At 39.2% G+C, this 16844-nt stretch overlaps 1 protein-coding gene across 6 annotated transcripts in view; it reads right to left on the bottom strand.

Moving 5' to 3' along the window:
• SLIT3 (slit guidance ligand 3) overlaps positions 1-16844 on the bottom strand; it is a 513498-nt gene that overhangs the window by 59908 nt on the left and 436746 nt on the right. For all 6 annotated transcript variants that reach the window (XM_040573726.1, XM_040573730.1, XM_040573725.1 and 3 more), the window contains one exon: positions 1104-1201. In XM_040573726.1, the coding sequence (XP_040429660.1) occupies positions 1104-1201 (98 nt within the window). The remainder of the gene's footprint in view (positions 1-1103; positions 1202-16844) is intronic.

Here is a 16844-nt window from a genome sequence, read left to right as displayed (position 1 = left end):
TAGTATCTGACTGCACTGAAGTCCTGTCAGTCACCCAAACTTTCACCTGGCCCTTTCTATTTTGAAGAAATTGTATTTTCTGACATAAGATGATATGGGTTTGCTGACCTGGTTAACAAACAGTCAACCTCAGCTGGAATAGTCCTAATCACAGCTGAAACCAAACTGGAACTGAACTACAAAAATGTACTGGTTTGACTCCCTGCTTACCCCATTTATAAACCATGCACTTGTGTGTCTCCCTCCAGCTGTCCCTCCCTCCGTCCTTCACTGAGAGAAGCTATATATAGGAGAATACACAGCAGCAGCCTGAGTAATGCACACATGCTCTTAGAAGTGAGGCTTTCATATGTGCAACTGAAACAACATCATGGTGTGCTCTTGCACATATTTTGTGCAAGAAATAGCATGAATTCTGAGGACCTAATCAGTGAAAATTTGAGGAACGATTTTCTAAAAAAATTTCTAGCAACTTTAATGATAACTAGTAGCCAAAGCCTCAAACTCATACTTAGTTGTAAAAAAAAATAGGACTTGTAGGAGCACTTATCTCCCAACAGCTGCATGAAAAAAAATCTAAATTCCTCTTGGAGTCTCCCCATCTATGTTACATCTTTCTTATGTGGGAAAACTGAAACCCATAATATCCAGCTGTAAAGGTTATTCTCTTTGCAAGCATTATGCCTAAAAAGATGTGGCAATCTCTCCACATTTTTTAATTGTTTCTTTAAAGCCTGTTTGTCTACAAGATTCAGTATGAAAACATTTTGCATCTGGTTGTCAAGCAACAGATGCTTATTTTACAAATACAAAAAAGGGTATGCGTGCGTTTGAAATGCCCCAAGGAAAATTAGCATACAGATAACACAATGCAGATCAGGGAGACCGCTCAAAATAACTCAGAGTATGTCCCATTATGAGAAAATAAGGAGGCCTGTTTCAAAGAAAACAATATGTCACCAATGAAACCAGATTAAATTTTTTGTCTGGCAGATAGAACTGTCATGTGCAGCAGCTTTTACAAAGTAGTCATTACAGTTCGTTAATGTAAAGTAGAAACATTTATTTTATCATCTCATTTTAAATGAACTTTGTGTTATTACCTGAATCCATCCTTATTTGCCTCGGTGAGGTGGCAGGTCCCTCCATTCTGACATGGATTTTGAATGCAAGAATTAATGGGCACACTGCAGTCCCGACCCTATTTGGGAAAATTCAAAAGAAAGAAAGGTTAGTAAGATTCATGCCATCTGAATCAATACCTATAGCTCCCTCACCCTATTTGTGAGGCTACTTACAGTACGGCTATGGTCTTCAGAAGCATCACATCACCTAATGTTTTTTATTGATGGCAGATACCTTCATCACTTAAATGAGAATTTGGACAGGGCGATTATTCTAATCAATGGGACGGGTGGGTATCTTGGTGTCATTTGAGTTTCAAGATATTGGTTAACTCTCTCATTTTATTGTTTTAAGGAAACAGCTGGTTTTATCGATACTCTAGCACACTTTAATCCCCACTGATAGTTACACTGGAAAGAATGAATCATGACCAAAGGTAGGCAGAAGGCCATGCACAGTCAGCTAAGACCACAGAGTCAGCACTCATTCAACTGCATTTACCAGGTACTCAGTTAAAAAAAACGTAACAGTGCACCATACTCATTACTGGACATTGTCAAAACTTAAAGGAGAAAATCCATTTTATCCTGGGAGCTGAGTTTGAGTTTCTCTATGGAACACACCGAATCCTGTTTGATATCATTTTTCAATCAGTTCCTTCTTAAAGATTGCCCTAAAATATACATCAGTTCCAACTGAACTTCACTAGCTTGGACAACCTTCACTGTTACCAACTGAATTTTTATTGACTCTTCAAGGCATAGACATCTTTCTCTGATCATTATATTCTACTGATTAGAAAAAGCTATTTGTAAAATTGGCAAAAACACCAAAGAGGGTGTTCTCTCCCTTCAGTTACTGTCTCAGTAAGGTGGAATAAAGACAACTGAAAGTCTGACAGTAGTCAAGGGATCTGTGCAATCAAAACAAGTTCAAGAGATTTCTCTATTCTTCTTATCGAAGATCCTATTAGCAGTGGCCTTCTGCCAGCTCATCTACTGGAAAGCTGATACATGACTGCAATCAAGATGAGAAAAATATCTCAGGAGAAACATTAATTCAGTCAAAGTTGCTGGGATTTTTGGCTTTGGTTTAAAAAACATTATTATTGTACTTGAGAAGAATAACAACAGTGCATCTATTTGGAAATCTCTAAACAAAGAGGGCAGATTCCAGCCCATGACACCAATTCATAACAGCTGTAACCTTTGTGTATTAGTTTTAAACATCGTCCTACCTCTGCCAACTCTCCTTGCTGACAACACTCATCAGAAGTCATTCCTTTCTCCACTGGCTTTGCAACACTTTAGATAGCTGGTGTGATGTACCAGGGTGGGGAACACTCAACAGACATTTATGTAGCCTCATTTTTTTAAGATTGCTGTGTTGTGGAAATGGAGCATCTTGATGCTTCAGCTATATACTGCACCTGAGAGCATCACCTGTTACTTGTTTTTCCATCTAGCTTTGAGGCTTTGCTGCTCTCACTTAAGATATGTTACATTAGAATTAAGAATGGGCTTTGAGAAGCCTAACACTGTACTTGGCAGATACCTGACAGTGATTAGCTTGTCTCAGGATGGCTACAGTGGGGTCTCAGGACGGTTATACAGTGGGGTATAGAAAAGGACTACTAAAATGTCCAAGGAGATGGAGCAACTACTTTAGAAGAATAGACTAAGACTTCGTAGTCTGGAGAAAAGAGAGCTAATGGGGGTGATATAATTGGTGTTTACAAAATCATGGAGGTGGTAAATGCAGAATTTGTTACTCATCATTTCCCTCAGCAGAAGAGGAACAGTTACTGATACTAGAAGATGAGCTTAATACAGATAAAAGAAAATACTTTTGCCAAAGTATAAGCTTCTGGGACTTTTTTCTTCCCAGAGGAGGTTGTGAAGTCATATAGTTTAGGAGCCATTAGGCAAATTCATGGACAACAGAGTCAAGACAGATATGAAAGGCAATAGGCAGACATCAGCATTCCTAGTTGGATGATGGTGGGTGCTGGGAGAACCAGAGAGGAGTGCTGACCAGGCTTGTGTCCTTTCCTTTAAAAGTAAACGCTGCTGCCTGCAGTACAGACAGAGTGCTGTGGTAGATGCACTACAGACCTCGCATGGCTTTTCTCATGCTTTTATGTCAAAGTTACTTGAAAGGCTTACTTGGCTCTCAACAAGGAAAATGTTCCTTAGCTTCTTTCAGAAGTCCCTGAACCAAAAGTACTTGATTTTGTGCATTATCAGGGAATAGATCTCTCATGAAAACCACACTAGGATAAATTTGATCAATTTGTCAATGGCTGCATATCTGTTTGGGAAATCTTGCCTACTTCTTTGTAGAAGTTTTGCCTACTTCTTTGTAGAACAAATAGGCTGGTCACATCGTTCAAATGGTTCATCACTGACCACTTCTCGCTTACATCCTACATTGACCAGAAGAAATTCTTGCGCAGCTCTTCACAGGTGTCCCCATTTCCGATGACGTGCCCAGCCCAGAGGTGGCAAGCCAGTAGGAAAGGGACTGTGCTGGTTCTGCGACTGCTCAAGCTCCGCACATGCTTTTAGTACTGTATAAATAATTGTAGCAATCTTAATTTGTCTCTGGAGTGTTCATCTTGAAATTGGTGCAGTCTCAATAAGCCTTATTAAATGCAACAACAACAACAAAAACCCCACCACCCCTCAGCAGCCTATAAGTGGGATCTTCCTACAGAGTTCATTTGACCAGGTCTGCCCACTCATGGTGCTAGGCTCTCACCTTCACATCATACATTTCAGTCCGCCAAATACTACCAAAGTCTTCAGTATTTTGTTGGACAGGATATACTGCCATCGTACTGTGAGAAATACTGAGACACACAGTAATTATACGTTCATCCAATATCGCAGAGGAGCTTTATTACAGGAATAGGAGATGAAATGCTATTTCCTGAGGCTGTGGCAGTCACCACTGCCTCCCAGCACTCCCCAGAGAGAGGCAGATGCTTTGTATTTTTAGATTTGTGCAAATACAAGGCAACACGGACATCCTTCTTCCCTGGTCCAATAAGAAGGGAAACATTTCCAAACAACAACAGAAATACCTGGCTCACTGTGAGTTCATTCCCCCAGCACAGCAGTGCAGGCAGCATGCAAGGTCCTCACCCAAGACCTGGCGGAGAGAGTTTGTGCTTCATCCATACTGCGTTTGCCAAACAGCCCGTGCTTCTCCACTTGAAATCCTGAGCCCCCTAATGTCTCTGGGAAGAGCTGGGAAACTGCCGAGGGAAGCTCATGCAGGTTTTATTTTGGCACCATGCGGTCTGCAGCACTTTGCAGACGCAAGTTACACAGCATTAACTCTAATCTGCCTACCCTTCTGCAACGCTGCCTGGGCTCTGTCCATCTGTGTTGTGAATCCTGTGTGCCTACCATGTTATCCTAGCGGAGCTGGAAGATGCCACCTCTTATACTTCTCAGATCACAAGTGCTTTTCCCGTGTCCCTGAAGAACAACCATTTTATAGATACTTCACTAACATCAGTTACTTCTGTTTCATACGAACTCCTCATCCCTGTATCATTACCATATAAAATTCTTTGAAGCCAAGCAGAGCAAGATACAAAGCAGAAACCACAGCATTTTTTTTCCCCGAAGGTTTTTATCACAGTTGAACACTATAAACAGTCCCATCACTTCTATGCTAATTATTCAGATTATCTTGAATGTTCTTGTAAAAATTTAATAAAGATAAATGTTCAAATGAGAGCAAGGCATTTTCAGTCTCTCATTGGCACATGCAATTGCTCATGACTTAGACTTTGCTTTCATTTCTTTGCTGAACGTGGCTGAATTATTGGCTTCTTGGGCCTCAGGCACCATGGAAACCAAAGAGTACGTGCTGCTGAATCAGACAATTACAACACTAAGTTGCTATGTGGCTTTAGGAAAACCAGAGTCTCTCTGACTCAGTTTACTCATTTTAATAAATGGGCAACCACCACCTATTCCCTCTCTAAGGATTATCTTCTCTTAGTTGACGTTATTGGTAGCACATGGAGAGTCCACACAACACGTACAATTTCTCTAGCACAGAAGACTGAAAACCAAAGAATTCTGAGAGCAGAGAAGCTGCAGAAAATATTGCTACTAATAAATCTATAGCAAAGCAAGGCCATTTTATTCCCGTATAAGAATGCCACTACCCAGAAAAGCCTAAAGACATTCTAGAAACATCTTTCAAATGAATAATGCAATTCTCTAGTCTCAATTTACAGAAAGACTATTCTTACTGGAAAAATGGAATTGCTGTCAACATCAGTAAAATTAATTTATCTGTGCATTGGGAAAAAAAATCTTTGAATTGCATTCCCCAGAAAGAACTATTCTTACAAAGGAGAATATTGTATATTTGCTTCAAGACTAAAGAGCCTTTTAATGAAGTCTGAATCAGGAGAAGAGGTGCAGACTTTGTTTCAAGGACAGGCAAGAAAACACGACTGTCTCAGCAATTCACAGAAAGAGGATGAAGGTCCCTCTGTGTACGATATTTTATTTCTATTAAGCTGTAATAAATTTTTCTTTAGTCTGATAGGAAAGCATCAGATCCAAAATATGTTTATATAATTTCTCTCATTTTCTGGAGAAGAGGAAAGGATTAGGTGTTGAAACACAGAATTTCTGCAACTAATCAGGAGACATATAAGTTCAGATTCCAGCTGACTCTTTAAATCTGAAGTACCTCAACTGGTCCAGATTTTAGCTGAGCTAATCCAACTCCAGATTTTCAGTCAATGAGAACAGAGACTGTCCGCCATGCTTGGAAAGTGTCAGTTCTTCCTTTATACTCAACAGCAATTAACCACACTGGGCACTAGTGCATATACAAGCTGTTGCTCACTACTGCTGTGCCAAATGCTGGCCTTTACAAGTATCCAGCACTGGAAAACATGACATCATGATTAGCAAAACACACAAGAACAAGCAACAAAAACTAATATTGACCTCAGCAGAAAGAACAAAGGATAATGTGATTAAAAAGCATCCATTTGCTTTGATACTATTTCAGCCACCACAATGTTTTTTTTTTTTTTTTAATTAATTTTCACAAATAACAACATTGTCTGTGGAGACTGAAATCTTCATTCAGGATCACATGGCAGAGAGCTGACCTGCGTTCACTTTATTGTGATCCTTCCCTGGTTTCTAGCGGCTGCAGGCACAGCTAAGAGATGGCAGCATGGAGCATACCACAGCCACAGGGCAGCAACCTGGAACAGAAAGCTCTCACCTCTGGCTGCAGCGCAAACACGATGCAGCCACTGATGGAGACACCTGCAAACAGCAGAAATCTCTCTGACTTCAGTGGTCTGCAAACAGGGAGACCTTCCAGCTGATTACAGCCTTGTTCAATGACTTCAGTGTTTTAAATCATGCTGGAAAATGAACTATAGAAGAAAAAAACACTAATGTTTATTTAAGTTGTTAACGATATGTAATGTGTTCACAATAAATTTTATTTAGATGATATATGCAGAGAACAGATGGTAGTGTTCGTGTGTTTAGTAAAAATACTAGACCAAGACAAATAAAGCTGATAGAGATTTTAAATTAAGAAGTAGGAAATTTTCATAAACAACTTAATTACCATGCTCTAAATACAGCTAAATATTTTAGGAAAATCAGAAAAAAGTTACCGGCTACAAAGATACCGTATTGCAAACCTAGTCCTTTACATTCCTAATAGTGGAAGTAATGCATCCACACCCAACATGAATATACTAGTCTTATTAGTGTCCTGGACAGGAGATAATAAACAATCATTAATTGAAGGGAAAAGACAGAGTAAATGTACTTCATGAGATGCATGAAAGAAAATTCACAGAAAGATAAACAGATGTACACTGTTTTCTATGACTGCACTCAGGAATGCTATTCAAGCTTAACGTATCTGCCAGCTTTACATTTTTAAACTCCTAATATTGTGAAATTAAGAAACACTTACAAACACAGACGTAGCTTCATTCTGCTTCCACAGAGCTTTAGAAGTGTTTTATTAAACAATTTATTGACTTAGATTGATTGCTTGAGTGTTAAAACTACATCTGCATGTGCCAGTGGGATTTGTTCATACATTCAGACCTACAAAGGTTTAATAAGTAGAGTAAGGAACTAAATGTGGTGTGTAAACAAGTCATGATTCCTGGTGCTTCATATAAAAGAATGAGAAAAGATGGGATGAGAGGAGAGGGGAAAAAACAACCAGAAACAACAGAATACACAGAAACAACAGAATTCAGTTTAAAATCTTGAATGGCTTTTTGACGTGAGTTTTGCTTCTTTCGTGCTTAGGAAAGTGAGAACTATGATCCAAGGTTTTCCTCAAGTTACGGCATTCAGCTGTATAATAAGGTATAAACTGATGCTACAGTCTTTTACCTAGTGGTATTTTTAACAGCACCTTCTTTCTCCATTTGAGACCTTTATCCCCCTGTCATAAATGGTCAGAATTGGACAGTAAACTGAAATATTCCCAGGGCAGGAAGGGAAAGAGATGTTTTACACAAAGTTCGATCTTGTAAATCTCAATTCCACTAGAAAATTAAGCTAGGAAATAAGACTAAGTACTCAGCAGTTTCCCTGTAATAAATATATTGACAAACTATAAATGCAAAGGAGAAACAGAATGAATTGTGTAATTAACCAAGGAAACATGATGCCATGAATTCAGCTACACAGCAAATACGCCCTGCTACGAGCTTCATAAGAAAAATTCTCTCATTAAGTTCTGTTCATGATTGTGTAGTTCAGAGCCTTTCATTGTAAAGAAACTCAGTATTTGGTACGTCAAGATTTTTAAAAGGAAAAGTTTTAAGTGTACTGCAAATCGTAAAGCAAGTCATGAATGCTAACGTGCCATCTTACACTAATTGCAGCACGAAGGACTTGGACACCTTAGCGATCGTTGTAAACAAAGCTACTCAGCTCTGTGAAGGGAATACTTAGATATCAAATAATTAGAGATGCTGCAAACTGAGTGAAGGATTAAGCTAACTTTAAAAAATAAAAATTAATCTAAAATCTCTTACAGGAAGGACTAAGAAATATATTACTGGGAATCAGCCTACCGTCATTTTACCAATGAAACCATTTACAACTGATTTCCTAATTGATTGCACTGGTACAAAGATATAAGTAGACAACTTACAACTGGTATCTATACAGTGGTCTAAAGCTCTTCAGTAGATACAGGTGGTACTGTTTCCTTATTTATGCTCTTTCTAGCCATGGATGCAATGGCTAAGCCTCAGTCTGGAAAAGATGCAGATGACGCTCGTTGACAAGGTCAAACAAATACAAGAACTGGCAGGGTGTATGTTAGATCCATCTGCTTAGGCATATATACAAATTATTTGGCAAGGCAAGGATAATATCACAGTAATTTTGGATCAGACCACTTTTAGATTGCCAGGTGGAAGCAGAAAGATTTTGATCATCTGTTGTTTGCAAAGCGGTCGTGACTCCCTCTTCTAACACACACCTTGCTACAGACATCCATGCCTTGGATGCCTCTAGGTGAGGATACTCACAGTGGTTAGGTTATGAATTAACTACTTCTCTTTAGTCATCTGTCCCAACAGAGTAATAAAAGTGCACCTTCTGATGACTGCTGCTTACAAGCCAGTTAATTTAACTTGAAAAAATAATTCATTTAATGCATTTCTGGTTTTGAAAAAAAGATTTAAAATAAATATGAATTTACTTAGACAATTTTTTGTTGTTGTTGTTGTTGTTGTTCAGTATTGCTTTTATACAGCTGTACTTACACTTTGACACCGAAGCAGAACAAGAAAATCCACCCACTGCTCACAAACATCATGAGAAATACTATTTGCTAAATGGCATTGATGTTGGATTATGAAAAGAAGATAAACTGTTATTGATTTTGTTGCTGCACCTCTCCCCCCTACCATTTGGCTGATTTAACTGTCTCTGAAAACTTTCACAGCATTAGTGTCTGAAGTAAAAACACAGATAACAGTTATTTATATCCCATCATCTTCGGCACTGTATAGCTAGTTGTCTTCTGTGTCAGTCTAGCTACATCTGGCACCTGATTAAACAATAATTGGGCATGGCAGGAGCACTTCTTAGTGACTTCCTTGTCCTTGTTAATAAATCACAATTGTCAATTTACAGCAAATTAGGAGAACTCTGCTCTCTTAAGCCTCATTTTATTTAAATCACAAAGATTTATGATCCTCCAGAGTATAATATACCTTCCATTACCTCCGTAGCTAGTAATCAAGAATATGCCTGTCAAAGTCAAAATGCAAGGATTCATCATATTATTTTTTAAAAACCCTGGTTCTTCTCTGATGACTACAAATTTTAATTCTCTATGGATATCAGAGGTTTATTTTGCAATTATATTCATTATGTTGTAAATTCTGATTGTCCTTCTAAACCTCTCCTTACATGAGCACTTTGGGTTTCAATGGTCTTTTGGGCTTTTAATCGATGACAAAAGATATGTCAGTAATCTATCACAGAGTTGATTCGCATTGTACATAAGTGAACCTAGTCCAGAGGTGTAAAACTGGATGAGGCACATGCTCTAAAGTTTCCAAGGACACTAGATCAACTGGCTGATGCAGATCACTGTGTGAATGCGTTGGAGATGGAGAAGAAAATGAGTGACATTGAAAATAGTTGATTTTGCCCAGGGTTGTGCCCCGTACATAAAATCCAATCAAAAATATTTGATATAAAAAAAGACATTGAATGTTTTATATTTAGTCTCTAATTCAGCCAATGCTCATGAACAAGAACAATGTTTTGAGTACCCTCCAAACACTAAGGGGCCTATGTCTTTTAAAATACATGCTGCAATGACAACAAAATCTTCCCCCTCAGGCTATCAAAAGCTAGTGACTCTTTTATTAACATGAACATTGCAGAGAGAGTTATAAAGACTGGATGTTGGTACAGAAAACACAATTCCTAATAATAAGAAATAGGAAATAAAAGCAAATATAGTAATTGTATTTTAAACTTATTACTTCAAGCTATGGATCTATTCTTAACACTTAAGTAATTGAACAGAGTCCGCATGAGAGAGGAGGGACACATCACATGCAAGACCTAATAAAAGCTGCAATGAAGCAGGGCTTACATGATAAGAAAACCTCTCCAAAGCACACATTACATTTCTGAAATAAATAGAGTTAAAGATGCTGGAAGAATCTCTCAGAATAAGCCTTTGCTGGCACATGCCTGTCTGTTAAAGATGCAGGGTTTTGGTGTGGGACAGTTCTGTACTGTTAAGAGGTCTCTTACTGAAATTTATGCTATATCAACAAAAATGCCTTTGTAATCTGTTTTGCTCGGGGAAGCTGTGTGAAGCTTCCCGTACAGGGCTTGCCCATTCAGAGATACCAGCAATTCTTTCTGGCATAAGCCAAGCCTAATTTGATAGTGGATTGAACTGTGACAGGTAACACAGGGAAGGCAGTTTTGTTTTCTGATGCAAACAAACAAGCACATTAATTTTTCAGACTACTACAGAAATCAAACATGCCCATCATGATAATGAGCAAGAGCACTACATTTATTTCAGAGGCTCTCAGAAGTACAAGGAAGGGATTCCCAGGGGGCTGTGGAGGACGGCATCTGCCCTGCACCAGCTGTGTTGGAGCCTGACACCGGCAGAAGCCGAGAGCAGACAGCTTTGGTACAACTTTACCAGCAGTGTACGTGCACTTACACAGTGATCTACTCATTCTGTAGCTCATCTATTGTTTCTATTAATAGGAGAGAGTTTACTCTTACGCTATAAAGCGACTTTTCAGCTTAGCCTGCTTACAGCAACTTCTATTCCATCATCCCCAAAGAAGGGGGGAAAATAAGGCAACCAACCTCCCAGGACAACCTCTATTCATGTTCTTGGACAACCAAAGAAACCCAAAGGCCATATCCTTAGTACAGTCAGTGCCAAGAAAGCCTCAAGGATAACAGATGACAGACAATCACTAGAAAATCTTAACAATAAGGATTTTCAGCTGTGACCAACAACTTCAACTGATTCAATTATGTGGAAATTGTGGGATGCTGAAAATTAAAAGCTGGTTAAAGAGAACTTGATTAAGCAGAGTTATAGCAACCAGTAATCACCTGAAAGACAGATAAACCACAGAGGAAGAGGAATTATTATTTAGTGTAATAGGACTAGGCAAACATACGAACAAGAGCCTGAAATTCAGACTAAAAGCCAATAAAAACTTCTCCCGTACCCTGGGAAAAGAATGATTGGAAGCCTTGTCTCTTATGGCATTTTGCATTAGACCAGAAAAACAGAAGTAAAAAAATAAAAATAAAAATGGGAGGAATGATCCACCCTAACAAGAGAGTGAAGATGGTGGCGCCCACCAGTGGGTATGGCTCACTATTCACCTTAACCTTGCTGCTTAGCTCCTCCTGATGCAGCTCTGAACAAACATAGCAAATGCCTGAAGCTGCTCAACATCTGCTTTCTTGCTGCCCTAGCACAAATGGAAATACTTCTTCAGAGCTGGCTTTATTGTTAAGAGCCCTCATTAGGGCATGCCACAATACATTACTATGTTTTTTACAGGGCTTGTGGTGGGTGCATGCATGCCTCACCACCTTCAGCCAGCAACTGTGGCAGTAATCCCTCCTTAAGCCTTTCATTTTTATGCTCTTCTGGATGTAAATCTCCATTTTCTTTAAACCCACCATAATAGAAAGGGCAAAAAGAACGAAACACAAGTCTGACTGATGCACGGTAAGTTTTAAGGAATAAGCACACAGGAAAATACTGTGCTTTCTGCTGTTTTCTTTTGCCCTAGGAACATTATATGAAATTATAACCACCCACTGCTGACACTGGTCTTTGCCCTAAAAATCCATATATAAATACAGGTCTACTCATTTTACATGGCCACCCATTGCCTTGCATCCCTAAGGGCTTTCTGCATTATTTTACTAAGAGTGAAAAATGCTTCTTCAACACTCATTAATAAGTATTTTAAGTACAGTTAGAACAAACAAACACAAAGTAAAACACCCCAGATCACATAAACACACACTCCAAGAGAAATTATCACAGTGAGAGTTCAAGGCAAAATCACCTCACACAAGCAGCATTTTGCTGTACTGATTTCTTCATGTGAAAACTTGGCATTGCGCTCACATTCCACTGTCTTCCCAACCCTGACACTGGGAAAGGAGAGAGGCCAGGACTGTGTAACATGTGAAGACAGAGATGTTTGCTCTCCCGTCCCACGTGGATGAAGGCAGGCTGGCTTATGAGTGCCTTCCAATTTTTCCTCCTCCTGCAATTGCAACTCATGGTTTTATTGGTGCAGTGAGTGATGTATTTGGGGACTTAAATGCGTATGTTAACAGATCCAAAGAAACAAAAGCAAGGAGTTGCATTTCCAAACAGGATTAGCCTAATAAACTAGAGCCAACATGGACTCTCCTACAGCTGGCATGCATCAGTAGCCAAACCCTACACTTGGTTAGACTCATAACCCCTCCCAAATCAGCATAACAGAAACTGCCCCGCTGGAAAACACTTGCATGGCCTCAGTCTCAGAGCTGTCCAGAATAGCTGTACATGAGCAAACACTACGATATCTACATTTAAACTTGTTCTATGTTAATATTCCTAAAACAACCATTATTCTAGGGCTCCAACAGATTATTCATGTAACACTACAGAATTACATCAACAGGGTAAAATGCAAGTGCAACAAACTTTGTTTGCCCATGCTCCAAGCAAATGCAGGACCTGGTGCACCCTCATGAGTGAATGATATAGTCAGTGCAGCACCGAGTACATCTAATGGTGTTGGGTCTGTACCGATGTATCCTGCCTGTCAAGCCTGTGCTGAGCAGTCCCAGCTTCTGCTCCGCTACATCCGTGGGCACATTAGTCGTACCCATGTACAACACGTGATAGACACGAATCTCCTATATCCCACAGACACTCCTCTGCTCTGAGATTCTCCGTTTCTAACCCTGCTTCCAGGGACAAAAACCTGGCACAGGAGGTAGGGGTGAAGAAGAGCCAAATTCCTAGCAGAAGTTTGGAGCCAGCTTCCTCACTGAGTATCCTTCTGGCTTCACTATAGTGCCTCCCACCACAAGAGCCTGGCTGCAAAGCATACCGTCTCTCCAAAGCCCAAGAGCTTTACTCAGGATTTTTCCAATTGTATTTGTTCTTCTGGATGACTGGTGAAATTGCTTGAACCCTCAGGATACTGTAGCGCTCCTAGAAAAGTCAGGACACTGGCTGAACTCAATAGGGAAATGAGGAGAACTGGATAAAATTTACAGAGCAACTCCACCACAGACACATCAGCATGTATTGCCTAAAGTGTGGACCACGTGCAATACTGATTCTACCCATCTTCACTTTCCATTTCAGACAGCCGTTGGTAATACCCAAACCCAGAGATGACAAACTTACCTGCACCCCAACAGCTCAGGCTCCCATTTATCTGAGCAGCCGAAGAGGCTGTGGCAATGCCTGGGCAGGTAATGTATTTCCTATTCCAGGCTGGCAATGCTCTTTCATTTCAGACAGAACACAGAAGTATTTTTAACCCTCCTTCCCCAGTTCTCCAAACAACTGTATTTTGGAGAATGAAAATAATTCTCCTTCGTTTGTTGTTACCTCAGTTTTAAGGAAAGAGTATGAAACACACAAAAATCAGCAAAACAGAAGTATTTCCCAAAGGACATTTTCTGAATAGAGCAGTGGCAAAATACAGCATTTGTTTCACTCACTTTAGTTTTTCCTGTAGCTATTCAAGTAAATCCTTTCTCAATGGCTTATCGATTGCAAGTTTGATTGCTCTGTTGAATTCTGACACCCACAGACTTGATTTTACAGTATCAATGGGACTACACACACTGTAGGATAAATGAATTAGCACGGTACCGTTCCGTTATCTATTCAGCAGCCACCAGCTGCACACATACACACTCAGAGTGCAGGTGGCCAGCAGCATTCAAACCAGAAGAAAGCTTCATTTCTCTACTTGTAATCATACGACACTATCTAAACCACACATGTTATTCAAATAATCTTTCAAAGAATGCTATGGAGAAGAAAAAAAATTGCAGGATAATTACACCTATGTCTGTGTTTTATATGAAAACACAAGTTTCATAACATTACCAGACATTTCTTGCCAGCATTGGCGGCACCCTGGAGCTCTTGGTGTCACTGCTTTCCAGCTGCCTTAGGTGGCACTCTCACACCATCTCCCACTGTCTTTGGGGCTTTGTCCCCAAAGAAGAAGCCCAAAAGAACTGCTTCCACCATGACTTACCTATAGCAAACACATTCAACACTCATCTTAAGGAAACAGCTACAGCAAGGATAAGCTATCAGCACCTAGCCATCCCCACTCCTAAGTGAGCAAACTATTATTTCTGTCCTCATCAAACACAACCACCTGGCCCACTGGCCTTTCAGCTCAGGTGGCCCATCAGTTTACTCAAATCCATGATAAGCAGCATTACACAGTGCTAAAAGCCCATTAAGTATGGATTCAATAGGAAAAATATTTTTGTGATCACAAAAAAATAAGAGATTGGACCATCTTCAATGCAGTAATAAAAAATAAGACTATACACTTTTGCTGTCACAGTTATTGGTAGAAGTTCCTGATTCCATCAAGCACCAATCTGGCAACTGGTCACTTAAGCAGCTTTCTGCTAGCTGGCCTACTGTTTTTTTTCTGAAGGCTGAGCAATAGCAACCCCAGAGAATGGCCAGTAACTGTCTATCCCTTTTCAGGGAACATTATAAAGACTTTATCTCATTTGAATGAGCTTACATTTGGGAAAAAAAAAAGGCGGGTTTTTCACATTATTGATACACTCCTCTACACAGGATTTAAAAAAATCTACATCAAACAAGGAAAAACAAATGCTGAGAGGGCAGATTTAGGGCAATTTATCAAGGTCTGGGAAATGGCTTCCAGATGGATAGAGTTGTTTGCTGCTGGCTGGTGAGAAGGAAGCAAGGTATTGTTATTGAATTAGCATGAATCTCTGGTGGAGAACTGCGTGGTAGATAGAGTGCTCCTTTCATATGGTTTGCATTTGGACCTGTCAAATTTCATTTTTACTCAAAAACCTGTGGTAAAGATGCAGAGTTCTTTTTTTCTTATTAAATTTCCCCCAATTCTCCCCATACTGTTATCCAGTCAGTATTTTTAAACTCTGCTTTAAGTGCTATGCCTGGGTCTGTTTGCTCTTTGCCATGCTTGGATGACATCTTGGTGCTTAGAAGCATACAAGTGGTTTTGGGTTTTGCATTCACTGAATGTTACCTAAAAAAGTTTGTGAGAGAGCAGAAAGTCTGGATGCCCTATGAGATATTTAAACTGAGTCAGTTCAAGCGTTTATCAAAACCTTTCTAAGTAAAAAGATGCACACTGAGGTCTAACATATATTCGAAAGTGAGTACTAATCTAACTAGAGGATTATTGTTGATTATTCTTGATTATTCTCCCTTTGTAAACATGTCTTCTAGTAGTATAAATGCATCTGATATATGAATATTGTAGAAAAAGAAAATAAAAGGCAAAAGAAAGATATGCTCAATAACTACCATATTTCTACTCTGAATATAACCTGGATATCTCTTCCAGCAAGCATGCCTTATAGACAAAGACATACAAAGACTTATGTATTTTCCTGCTAGTTCAGAAAGCTTTTACTTTTGAGGTTATCCTAACAGTCACCCAAACCCATATGAAAAATTCAATCTAGGTTATGTTAAATATCAAATTAAAATGACCATTAGTCTATTAACCTGAGGAAATAAATAGACACAGCTTCCCTTGTCATAAAGACAAATCAGTAGTTACCAAGAAGTTAGTTTCAGTAGAATGCATTTTTGACAATGTGGTCTTTTAACATCCTGGAAGTTTCAGGTTGATATATCAATAGGTAGAAGGATTTTTAATGAGAGGAAATTACCAATGATTTTTTTCAATGATTTTCAATGATTTAAGAGAATTGCTACTATTCCTGTATTATTCCCGAGTAAGGGGGCACAAGGGTGAAACAGCAATGAGCTTTACATCTTCCCTCTTCCAGTCTTTCAGGGATCCACCACAATTACTCTCTTACCATCTGGGATGTACCCCAGGTAAATACAGAAGCGAAATCGTGATACCATCTTCTCCAACTAATTCCTAAATCCTACTTGGAATGTAAGACATGGATATTTGTGCTTACGTTCCACATGTATGTCTGGCTATGACTTTTTTTTCTGTCTATAGCTCTCATTACTCTGTTTTATGAGCATCTGCTTTAACTGACCAAGACTCTGTAAGAAATATCCAATGAGGCAAATAAAACCACAGTTTACAAGATGCAACCTACTTCTTCTTTGGTCCTAACATCTCTCCACCAGCCTGTGAACAGATCATATGCCTCATTTATTACTTATATTTGATCCCTCAGCTACTGACTACTGAGCTAGGTTTCCAGTTATATCAACTCTGAAAAAAAGTCTTGGTAGCCTTAAGCTCTAATGATGCAATATTTACCAAGGTATTTATACATCACTAATGAAGAAATTGCATTACTCAATGACACAATTTTCCAGTTTTCCAATCTGTTATCTAGAAACTGCCATTGCATGCTCACAACACTTAGCATCTACAGAATTTCATTTTCAGATCACTC

The sequence above is a fragment of the Cygnus olor genome, chromosome 14, assembly GCF_009769625.2.
Source record: "Cygnus olor isolate bCygOlo1 chromosome 14, bCygOlo1.pri.v2, whole genome shotgun sequence".
Lineage (NCBI taxonomy): Eukaryota > Metazoa > Chordata > Aves > Anseriformes > Anatidae > Cygnus > Cygnus olor.
The sequence above is the reverse complement of the archived record's forward strand: the minus strand, read 5'-3'. Positions and strand labels throughout refer to the sequence as shown.